The 11533-nt window shown below is 33.2% G+C and overlaps 1 protein-coding gene across 1 annotated transcript; it reads left to right on the forward strand.

Moving 5' to 3' along the window:
- Positions 1-4058: 4058 nt before the first annotated feature.
- Positions 4059-7003, forward strand: LOC109789436 (OVARIAN TUMOR DOMAIN-containing deubiquitinating enzyme 4). Its single transcript, XM_020348390.3, has 5 exons — positions 4059-4693; positions 5335-5456; positions 5545-5585; positions 5672-5770; positions 6519-7003. The coding sequence occupies exons 1-5, from the start codon at positions 4225-4227 to the stop codon at positions 6667-6669; spliced, it is 882 nt and encodes a 293-aa protein (XP_020203979.1). The 5' UTR covers positions 4059-4224; the 3' UTR covers positions 6670-7003.
- The last annotated feature ends 4530 nt before the right edge of the window (positions 7004-11533 follow it).

An 11533-nucleotide genomic window follows, 5' to 3' on the forward strand; every position in this document is an offset into this window, starting at 1 on the left:
AATTCTGCCAAATTAATCTCGAAATCTTCACTTACAACTTCATAATTAGAATCCTCATTTAACTCAGAACTTTCTAAATACGCTATCTTTTCTTTTCGAACGAACTTGTCGAATTTCATCAACTTTTCCTTTTCTAATTTAATTTGTTCAATCCTCCTCACTTTCTCAGCGAGTTGAGCCATGTCCCTCAATTGTTCGTTTACTAATTTTTTGCGTATTGAGAAGTCTAAACCTGTTGCGACGATTCTAACCAATTCATGTTCTGGAATATTAGTATAGCATCGAGATTTTAATTGCCTAAACCTATTTAAATAGTCATCTAATGTTTCATTACTTTGCCTTTTGATATTCATTAGATCGACTATACTAACCTTTGTTTCCTCTCGAAAGAAATGCTCATGAAAGCTACCCTCTAGCTGTACCCAAGTATGTATCGAATTAGGAGGCAAGGTAGTAAACCAGGTAAAAGCATGTTTAGTCAACGAACTTGGGAAATATTTCATTTTCAAGTATTCATTATTAGCCAAATCCCCACATTCGACCCCATACCTAGCTATGTGTTCAACTGTTGACTCAGTTAATTCTCCTGCAAATTTCGAGAATTTTGGGACTTTCACTCCACGGGGTAATTCTACTTGTGTAATATAATCTGGAAAGGCTGACACAAAGTATGGGCGTTCATTTCGACCTACATCGAATCCATGTCTATTCAATATCCTTTCTACCATTTGATCTAAATTATCATTAGGGTTCCTGTTAGGTCGAACTATGTTTTGCAAATTTCCATGCCCCCCAGGGTTTTCTGTATCGTTCAAATTCACACTCATTGCTCTCGAAGGAGGCCCATTACCCAACTTATCTCCTATTTTGTTTATTAGCTCGTAAAGGGGTGTCATGATGTTGTGCATCTGAGTAGACAACAAATTGACCATGTCATGATTACTATGGTCCATTTGTTGTCGAAGGGCCATCATTGCTTGATTACTAATACCCGTGGGCATGTAACTACCTTGTCGAATTAATGAACCCTCCTGACTTGTTCCTACATGTTGATACGGGTCTTGCATAACAAAACCCAGTCCACTTGGCCCAGGATTATATCCCTGTGGGGATATATTCATTTGTGAATTTGGCCCTATAAAAGGCATTGACATTTCGACATACGCAGGCTGGGTATTTCGCCAATTAGGTGGCATACCCCAAGGGTACTCTCTAGTAACATTTACTAACTCTTGAGTGGTATTATTATGCCTAGCATGGTTTTCAAGCAACACAGGAGGAGATTTTGCCCCCCTGGTCACATTGGTGGCATTATCAAGATTGGAGTTAGGTTGTTCTACATCTACATTATTATGGTTTACGTTCATGTTATCAGACGTAGACATAGTTCTTCCACTCCTTAATCTCATGCAATTCACACACCTAAATCTAGTCCAATTATGTTCTAAATTAAACGGGTCCCACCGGGCGTGCCAATTTGTTTACGGTGGAATTAACCATCAAATCCTGGGTTCTTTTTATTTAGACTAGCATACGAACGTATTTCAATTTAGGCGTTTTATTGTGTTATCGTGTTACCGCGAATGGAGAGTAGGATGAAAAAGTCTTAGCAACTACTTGTCTCAAAATGTTCTTCAATTAAAACAAACAAGCAATGTTCCTGCATGCAAATAACAATATGAATAGAATGAACAATGTATACATTCGCAATACAAATCATGTTCAAATTACATAATGTTCAAGCATTACAAGATTAAAGTCTATAACTACGTAATTAAAAGGAGAGAAGAGAAAAGAAAGACTACACTAATCCTACTCCTAAAAAGAGAAAAGACAAGTGGCCGAGAAGTAATCATACCCAAAGATGATTCCTCGCATGGAAGCCATATGTGCAGGCAGAGAATGCTTCGGAATTTCGTTAGAGTATGAGTTTTCCGACCTCCGTAAAGGTCCGTACTCCTTGTATTTATAGAGCAATCAAGGGCGGTTAATTCTGTACATGTACGCTTTTGACTCATAATCGCTATCCACTATATTTGCTACGTGGTCTTGACTCACAACTTCCTTTAACCGCTCTTCCCACGTTCCTTGTTTCCTCGATTGATTTTTTAGTAACCGTTTTGGCTTAACCTCCATGTTCTGAGAGTCTCAACTTTTCAACTATTCTCGAGCAACACTTGTTTTTTCGAGTCCCATAATTTCGAGTGCTCTCACACCCCACATGAGATTAGTCACAAGTATTCAGCATGTGTTGATTTTACTTCTCAGGCAGCGCTATCAATCTTTTCGAGTCACATGATTTTCGAGTACGCCTAACAGGTTTATAATTTTGATTCCACATATTTTCATCTTCTAGTTTTACAAAATTTGTAAGTTTACTTGATAAAGACGAGTATGATACAATTGATGAATATTTTTTAAAATTTCTCTATTATTTTTATTATTTTTAGTAGAAAAATTCTTAAAAATCTTTTTAAAAAAATTAAGTTTGTATGCTCATAAAAGTATGGTTATGAAAATATTAGGAGGCCAAAGTGAAATTAATGTTGCTTGCACGACTCTTTAGGACTAGCAAGTTCATGTTGATGCCCTAGACCAAGTGGAAGGAACAAGTAACATGTTATGTCATTACAAACTTACAAATGCCAACTACAAATCAAACAATACCAACAATTTCTGCTTTTGTCTAAAAAAGAATTCTATTGGAAGACAATGACGTCAGTGAAAATTCTATAAATTTGGAAGAAAATGTCTTTATTAGGAGAGGGAGATAAACCTCAAGGCTCAAGCTCAAAAGCCAACAAGAAAATAAGAAAAATACGTGGAGAACAAGGGAGTGCAGGAAAATAGTTTTAAAAATAAGTTACACCTCTTCAAATTTTGATATAAATGTTCATTTTAGTTTGAGGTGTTTAATAAGGAAAGCATAGAGAATTGTGACAACATAATTATGTAACAATTTAAGTATTGAAATTTGAAGGCTAATGATTCAATTGTAATGGTAGTGCCCAAACTCCACAATGAACTAAAATCGATTTTGGTTTGTTATCTTTTGTTTTCAAAATAGTTGTTCAAAATCTTCCACGTAGATGTTTCATCCACCAAAGATATGCACACCAATCGTTGACGAAGCATGACTAATTATTCAATATTTGCTTAGTCAATTAAGCTAATTAATATTTGTCGTAATAACGTGTTACCTATTGTAGGAACTAGGAAAGTGGGAGATAAATTAATATAATAAAAAAAGATATATAACTAAATTGTACGTCTCTACTAAACAAAATAAAAATAAAAAATCAGTTCCATACTCAAAAAGTATATATTAAAAAATATGATAAGACCGAAAAAATGGCCTTTAATAAATCATGAGATACGCTAGACCAATTATTTTTAAATTATAAAACATCACTCATGTTGAGTTTTTATTTTTTTAGTCTCTATTCTTATTGTTTATGCATGACAAATGTACTTGTTTCAGGGGTATTCACTCGAATTTTCCACAACTTTAATGAAAAAATCACTTGGATTGGGATCAAATTTTTAAATTGTTGAAGTTGGGTTCAAAGTCCAGAGTGTCGATACCTTCTTTGCTGCCGACCCCACCAATACTAAAATTACTATATTAACCTTAGGAATAGAAACATACATTCTTTTGGTATACGTTGGTAACGAGATTATAACATGAACGTAAAATCTTTTATAAACTGCACACACATAGCATTCTTAATTAATGAAATTTGGTTTTTTCTTTCTTGATTTCTAATTTTTTAAGTATGCTTGTGCTACTCTTACACATATACATGTACACACATAGTGTACCTAGAAAACAAGTTTCTTAAAGATACAAAATGATAAAGAATAATAATACATTTTATGTTTTGTGCTAAAATGGCAAGAAACTAACTAGAGGCAGCAAAAGGAATATTCGTATGGTGAACTAGGATAATTAAAAAAAAAAAAAAAAAAAAGAAGAAGGGTGTTTGGTTGGAAGAAAGAAGAAAGGAGGAGAGTGGGGCCCACCCAGGGGGGGCATGTGTACGTTTAAAAGGTGATGATTCCAACACTGCGTCCGCACCACAGACCACAGACCGCAGACCACACTACTGCTGTGAGTTGTTGTATTGTAATTGCCATGGCGTCACACATCGAACCTACTAGTACTACGTGCGCGGCTGCGTAGGATAACACCAACCACGGCGCACGATAGCCCTCGCCTCACCCATGCTCGGAGTACTCTGCGCCACTCGCCCCAAGCCTTGGCTCCTCTCCCTCGTCCACGCCTCCCTCCCTCGCCTCGCCGCCGCCTCCCTCTCCCTCTCCCTCTCCCTCTCCCTCTCCGCCTCGCCCCCGCGTCGCCACCACTCCACCGCCTGCAAGCTCCTCGCCCACGCCGGCGGCGCCGCCTCCATATGGCACGCCATCAGGCCACGTGGCGCCCACGGATTCCGCCTCGCCGTTCATGATCCCAAGGGAGAGGGATCGTGGAATGTCGCCTGGGACGCCAGACCGGCGCGCTGGCTCCACCGCTCCGATTCGGCCTGGCTCCTCTTCGGCGTCTGCGCCTGCCTCGCGCCGCCTGCCTGCGCCGACGCCGACGCCGACGCGTTTTCGCCGGACGAGACTTGCGGTCCTCGCCTTCCTCTCGATGGGAAAGTGGAGGATGAGGTTTCTGCCGATTATAGAATCACTGGTTTGTTATTTTTTCTTTATTTTTATTTATCTATAATATGTAACGTTAGGTTGTTTAGTTGGATGAAATTGCATGTAATATATGGTTTTCGTGTTTATAGAAAGGTGTGATTTATGTAAAGGTGAATGATGCTTTTGTTTTTGCATTCGGTGGAGAAACGCTTTTTTAACCACTTTATGGAAAATGAAATTGTTTTTACAGAGCAGAAATTAGTTGATTTTGCTCGGTTTTAAGTTTCATGATACGACAAAACTTAGATAGAGTCTTGTATGTATTTATATTTAATGCAGAGTTTATTAATATATATTTATATATATTACTGAGGTATCACTTCAATTTTGATAATCATACTTAAGGAATTGTATTTCTTAAGTTTGTCCTTCATGATATTTTGTGCTAATTTTGTTTTGATAGGATTAGCGTTTTTTTTTTCTTTTTAGATTAAAAATTGTTCTTATTGATGGTCTTTCGGTAGCCAAATAAGCAGGATGAAGAAATTAAAAGGTTTTTGAATTGGTGCCGTTTTTGGTGTGTTGGTAATGTTTTGTTTAGCTTGGAGATAAAAATAAAAAAAATAAAAAAAATAAAAAGAGTTATAAATTGTGTATGAATTAATCTCTGGATTGGTTTGAATGGTGCAGGAGTGCCTGCTGATGGACGGTGTTTGTTTAGAGCAATAGCTCATGGAGCTTGCTTGAGAAATGGAGAAAAAGCACCTGATGAGAATCGTCAGAGGGAATTGGCTGATGAATTAAGAGCAAAAGTATGATCATTGTGCTCTAAAAAGCAAAAAAGAGAACATGTTTTATGTTATTTCCATTTTTTTAACAATCTTTTATGTGCCAATTTAGGTAGTAGATGAGCTGCTTAAACGGCGGGAGGAAACAGAGTGGTAAGCTTGGTAATTTGAAGATATACAATTCTTTTTGGTTGTGCTTTTCTTGACTTGGTTATCTGTTATGTCTCGTGTATCTATAGGTTTATAGAAGGTGATTTTGATACTTATGTGAAGAGAATTCAACAACCTTATGTATGGGGTGGAGAACCAGAGCTGTTGATGGCTTCTCATGTTTTGAAGTGAGTTTTAGAATTGAATTTATGTGTTGCTTATGGTTGTTTTATAGTTTTAACTTCCATTCATTTGACGAGAGGCATTAAATGTTTGTTGATGTATATTAATTATTAGTTTTAGCACATTTGAATTGTTGTCTTAACATCTACTAAGTTGGGGGAGTTATCATGTATATTTCATTTGGAGAAATTATTAGATAATCTTGGGCCATAGAGTATCTATGGTCTTAGTCAATCACTATATGACTTACATTTAAGTTTTTTAATTTACTAAAAAATTTTAATAACACTTGATTATATCATACAGAAAGTAGTTAGAGACTATGTGACCCAAGATCATTTAATAACTTTTTGTTTGAAAGAGGGAAAAGATAAAGAAACGCATTTATTGCGAATACAGTTACAGGCTGTGAAGCAGCGTTGTCGTCTACATAAACTCGAATTACCATTCACAATGTGAAAGTTCAAATTGTTATAACGATGAATGTATTATAAGAAGTAAGTCGATTAACCTTTTAAACATGTGTTACATGTTAAAGGAGCTGGAAAAGATGGAGAATTGATGGATATATATATATACACTTGAATCATAGAATGAAAACCCTGATCGCAATGTTAAAGCTTAAATTGCTTTTTAGAAACAAATCTCTAGTTCATTTTATGTGATCATAACTGTATGTCTGCTTTGGTGTTGATTATTTTCTTTTCAATTTTCACATTGCTCTGTATCTAACACAGCTTCATAACTTGTCAGGACACCGATATCTGTTTTCATGAGAGACACAGGCTCGCTTGATTTGGTAAACATAGCAAAATATGGCGAAGAATATAGGAACCAAAAGGAGATTTCCATCGATGTGCTGTTTCATGGGTATGGTCACTATGACATACTAGAGACCCTGTGACCAAGGTTGCCTGAAAATAAACACCTAGCACAGCACAAAACTCATTTGCCTTGATCGTAAGGTTTAAGACTTCTCATAAACAGCTTTTTTTGGGGCCATTTTGGAAGTGTTTCAGTGAATTTAGTAACTTTTTGCGACTGTAGTTCGGCTGCAGGGAACTTCGATTCAATTCAAGCAACATGCTGGTGGAAATTTTGTAGTTTTTTTTTCATCTGATGTTAATAATTTAATATACCAGAATTATCATAGGAAGAAAATGATAATAATTTGCTACAATAATAATTTGGGATTTGTGACTGGCTTTAGTGAGTGAAAGGTGGATTTTTATATGGCATTCATTTTACTTAATTATATATTTTGATGAATGTGAAAAAAACGAGAGGTTATGTAATCATTTTAATTTTAGGAGGTTTCTCAGCATTAGGGATTATCATTTGGTCTTACAAATTCTTCATATGTACATTTTAAAATTCTCCAAATTTGGAGGGTTTTTATACATCCAAGCAAATAGAATGAAAAAATGTATTAAGTTAACATTGCATTTTTTCCCTCTCAAGTCCTAAAAATAGTCTCAAAAATTTAATAGTAGGGGATTTTATATTTTTTTTCTCTCATTCCTTCTGGGTGTGTTGAAGATAGAATGTTTTGTTTTGTTAACAAATATGCATAGCGCTCTAGATGCTGAATACGGTAAGCAGGAAAAATGTACTCTGTTTTTGCTAAAACAGAGGGTGAAAGTAAAGAGAGGCGCAGAAATGGCAATGGTTATTCAGTGTTCAATGAGAATAGTCACCTGCAAGTATTTTGATGTCGGAGTAAATATTTGCTGAATAAGAAAGTGTAGAGTTGAAAGAAGAAAACGTACCTAAAAGAAGAATGTAATGTAAGGTTAAGTGAGAGTTGATCGCCTAAGTGTCATATAGGTGTGACCGGAGTGTTCTGGGTTGGAATGCAAATCTAAAGGATATACTAATACTACTCATGTGTTGGGCTGAATAACTGGGTGTTTTGTTGGGCCTAGTAATGGTTCAGACCATACTGTACAAATTTATTTTTCTGGTGTTACCTACAGCATCAAATTTTCTGAATCATAAGTAGAAAAGGCAATTTAATAACACAAAATAATTGATACAATTTCTTACGTACCTTTACCAACAAGGTCCAGTATAACCATTGTTTTTTTGTGAACTGAAAGATAAGCATCTATTCCCTTGCTACGACCAAAGAGATGCACCATTGTAGCAGAAATTAGGCATATCTAATAAGTAGGTTTGAAAGGTTCCCATAACTAAGTACATGTCTCATAAATAAGAACCTACGAACATCTTTAAGTTTAACCACGTTACCCGCTAAAGTTGATTTGAGCCCACAAAATAGTGAAACCCTGTCAAGGGGTATAAAAGGCTTACATTGAGTTGGATTTGGATTAATTTATTATTTGATTTGATAAAAATTTAACGGATTGAATCGTATTAGGTTGAATTTCTATATTTTTTTATATAAAAAATTTAACAAACTCAACAGGTTAGATTAGATTGAGTTAATTAAATTAACAAAATTAAATACATTTATTTTTATAAAAATTTGAATATTTTATAACAAATATAAATCATTATTATAAATGCAATTTTATCAACGGATAAAAAAAATAACAATATAAACTAAATTTTAAAATAAACTTATTGATTTACTATATTTATCAACTTAAACAATTAACATTAATACAAAATAAATTTTAAAATAAATATGTTGTATTGTTATAATATTATCAACCTAAAAACATGATACTTACTATTGAACAAGAGTGACAAAGAATATTATTTTAAACAAGTGAACACTCTAATTTATTATTATTGTCGTTGATTCGACTAAAATTCATTTAATCGATTTAAATCCGTTCGAGTTTACGAATTATTCATATCCACTAAGACCACTACCTATCATTTGGTATTCGAGAACAAAACCTTTGCAAAATACTGCATGACAAAGTTAGAATGTCTTAAACTTACTCTTTTTTTTTTGTAAGAAAATATTTTTCCGTAAAAAATTATTCAAGGAATGTAAAAGAACTTTAATGGAATTTATTTAAACTTATGTAAATGGTTTATGATTATTTGTTATGTTTTTATAACTTATTTCAATAATTAAATTTTATAAAAAAAATTATTAAATAAATCTCTTAAATTTAACTTATAGTGCTTATAACAAAACTTGTGTAATAAAGTCAATTCAAAGGTTAACATAACTTCACTCATTTTGAACAACGCTACTACTGTAGTCCAGTTTCTGTACAACGACCCATTAATAATAATATCATAACAACAACAGCAACAACTTGCATTTCAAAAATTTAAAGCAAAAATTCTATCAAACTCTCAAAAAAAAATAAAATTGAATCCTTAGTTAATAAGATTGAACTCATTTCTCACATGGACGTAGGATTTGATTTGCGATAACCCAAAGACTTTATTGATGGATAATTCATTAATTTGTAACTTTCAGAGTTTCTAAAAAAAAAAAAAAAGACTGTGAAAACCCCTTAAGGCATACCAATGAAACGGGTTAAACAGTGAACAGAAGCGTGAAAACTGAAAAGCATCTTCGAGTTGGGAAGAAAAGCATCGACGTGTGAAAAGAAAAGAAAAAGACACGATAAGAATAAACTATAAAGAGTTTAAAGACCCAAAAACAAAAGAAAAAGAAAAGGTTCTCATTTGCTTCTTTTCTTTGCACTCCCACTTTTATTTTCATTCATTTTAAGCTACATAAATTATAAAAATTGATGCTGTTATTAACCATTGATTTAGTAGGATAAAAAATGACTGGTTCGGATTTAATCATGTGAATGATGAAATGAATGATAATATAATCTAAACTTGTACAAATATTTTCTCCAATACTTCACAAAGATTGCATGTGAGATTCAATTGGCAATTGAACTTTGAAAATTCTAAAACCAGTCATGTAGTCATATGCTTCAGTAAACAAAAGGCATTGCTTTTAAATAAATAGATATTTTCACTACTAGCAAAGAACATTTAAAATTATCATCAAATAGTTTAATAATTTGCAAACTTTTGAACTTCAATCCTTAGTACAAACTTTAAATATTATGAATAACAATTTTTTTTATAATAATGTTATCCGAGTCAATCAAAATAAATTCTCATAAAAAATTAAATTATATTATATTTTTTATTTTTTATTTTATAAAATATAAAATTTTGATCCTTTCATTAATTTGATGTTTATTAATCGTTAAATTTTAATATTTTTTATAATCTGTCACCACTTAAAATAATGTCATATTTGGTGACATGGCGTATAGAGATTAAAAATTAAAAAAAATATATAATAACATACAAAAGATCTCTCTTTATATTTATTTTTATGAATGATTGATATTTATTTTATTAATAAAAATTTTATTTATATTTTTTTAATTTTTTATTTCTAAATATTATATTACTAAATGTCATATGACTTATGTACGAGTAAATATTAAAATACAATCATGTTAATTTGATAAAATGACTAAAATTCTATATTTCTTAAATTAGAGAGACTAATTTTTATAAAGGAACTAGTTTGTTTAATGTTACTACATTCACTATTACATTCACTTTTTGTATGTTAACATTCGCTTCATTACCTCTATTAAAGATTGTGAAAGTATGTGCTTCTCCCTCACAACTATTAGATGTAACACTCCAATTTTTTTAAAAGGTATTTTTGTAATTAATGACATTTTGTAATTTTAATAAAGGAATAAGGGTATTTTTGTAATTTTATTATTAATGGCATTTTCGCAATTTTATTAAAGTTTGAGGGGTAAAAGGGTAACTTGGAACGGGCTGTTCCAAAATTGGAACGGGTCGTTCCAAGCAATAAAAATATACTGAAATTTCAAGTTGAGAACGGGCCCAGAACGGGCCGTTCCAACAAGGAGAACGGGTCGTTCCGGAGGGAGAACGGGCTGTTCTGCTGAGATTGAGAACGGGCCGTTCTGGTTTCAGAACGGGCCGTTCTGCTTTTTGAAAACGGGTCGTTCCAGTTGAGAATTTTACGCATATTTGAACGTTCCGGAACGGGCCGTTCCGAAATCAGTACGGGCCGTTCCGGGTGCGTCAGATTGCCTATAAATAGGAGGCAGGGGGCTGTGAAAAATCATACAGCCAGAAGTGGAAATTTAGAGAGAGAAAGAGAAAGAGAGAGAGAGAGAGAGAGAGAGAGAGAGAGAGAGAGAGAGAGAGAAAGAGAAAGAGAAAGAGAAAGAAAGAGGGAAAGAAAGAGGGAATCCAGAGGGGGGAGATTCTGCTCAAGTTTTAGCTCCTACTTATCCAGGTAAGGGGGAGGAGAACCTTATCTCTTTAAAATTTTATATACTACTATGTTATTTATTTATGTTATTTTCTTGATACATTTATTTAGTGGGGTGTCCCTAACCTCATTTATTTGCTTAACCTTTGATTATTTTTGTCTATAATAATTATTAAGGTGTTCATATTTTATATTGTTTTATTATTTTATAATGATCGTCATTTTTATTTATGTTATTGGTACTATTAATATATTCTTGTTACGTAAATATATTATAAATATATTTATAATCAACTATGATATAATTGTGATATCTTGGACTCGTCTTGTTATTATTTTTCATGGATTTATAAAGATAAATAATGTTCTATGGCCATAGAAGATAAAGTTTGAATTATTTGTAGCTGGATGTTTGACCTTGGGGATTTAAATGAGTAAGAAATGAAGGTGAAATATCCTATTGTTGATTAAGGTGAAATATCCTTTTATTGGTTGATGTTATGATGATGCTCATTTATCCTGACTAGTCACTATAAGTATAATT

This window comes from Cajanus cajan, chromosome 7 (genome assembly GCF_000230855.2).
Source record: "Cajanus cajan strain Asha chromosome 7, NIPB_CcT2T_4, whole genome shotgun sequence".
Classification (NCBI taxonomy): domain Eukaryota; kingdom Viridiplantae; phylum Streptophyta; class Magnoliopsida; order Fabales; family Fabaceae; genus Cajanus; species Cajanus cajan.

Coding starts and splice junctions, on each gene's coding strand:
- LOC109789436 (XM_020348390.3), top strand. CDS start 4,225: ATGCTCGGAGTACTCTGCGCCACTCGCCCCAAGCCTTGGCTCCTCTCC. Junction 5,457..5,544: donor CTGATGAATTAAGAGCAAAA/GTATGATCATTG, acceptor GTGCCAATTTAG/GTAGTAGATGAGCTGCTTAA. Junction 5,586..5,671: donor CGGCGGGAGGAAACAGAGTG/GTAAGCTTGGTA, acceptor GTGTATCTATAG/GTTTATAGAAGGTGATTTTG.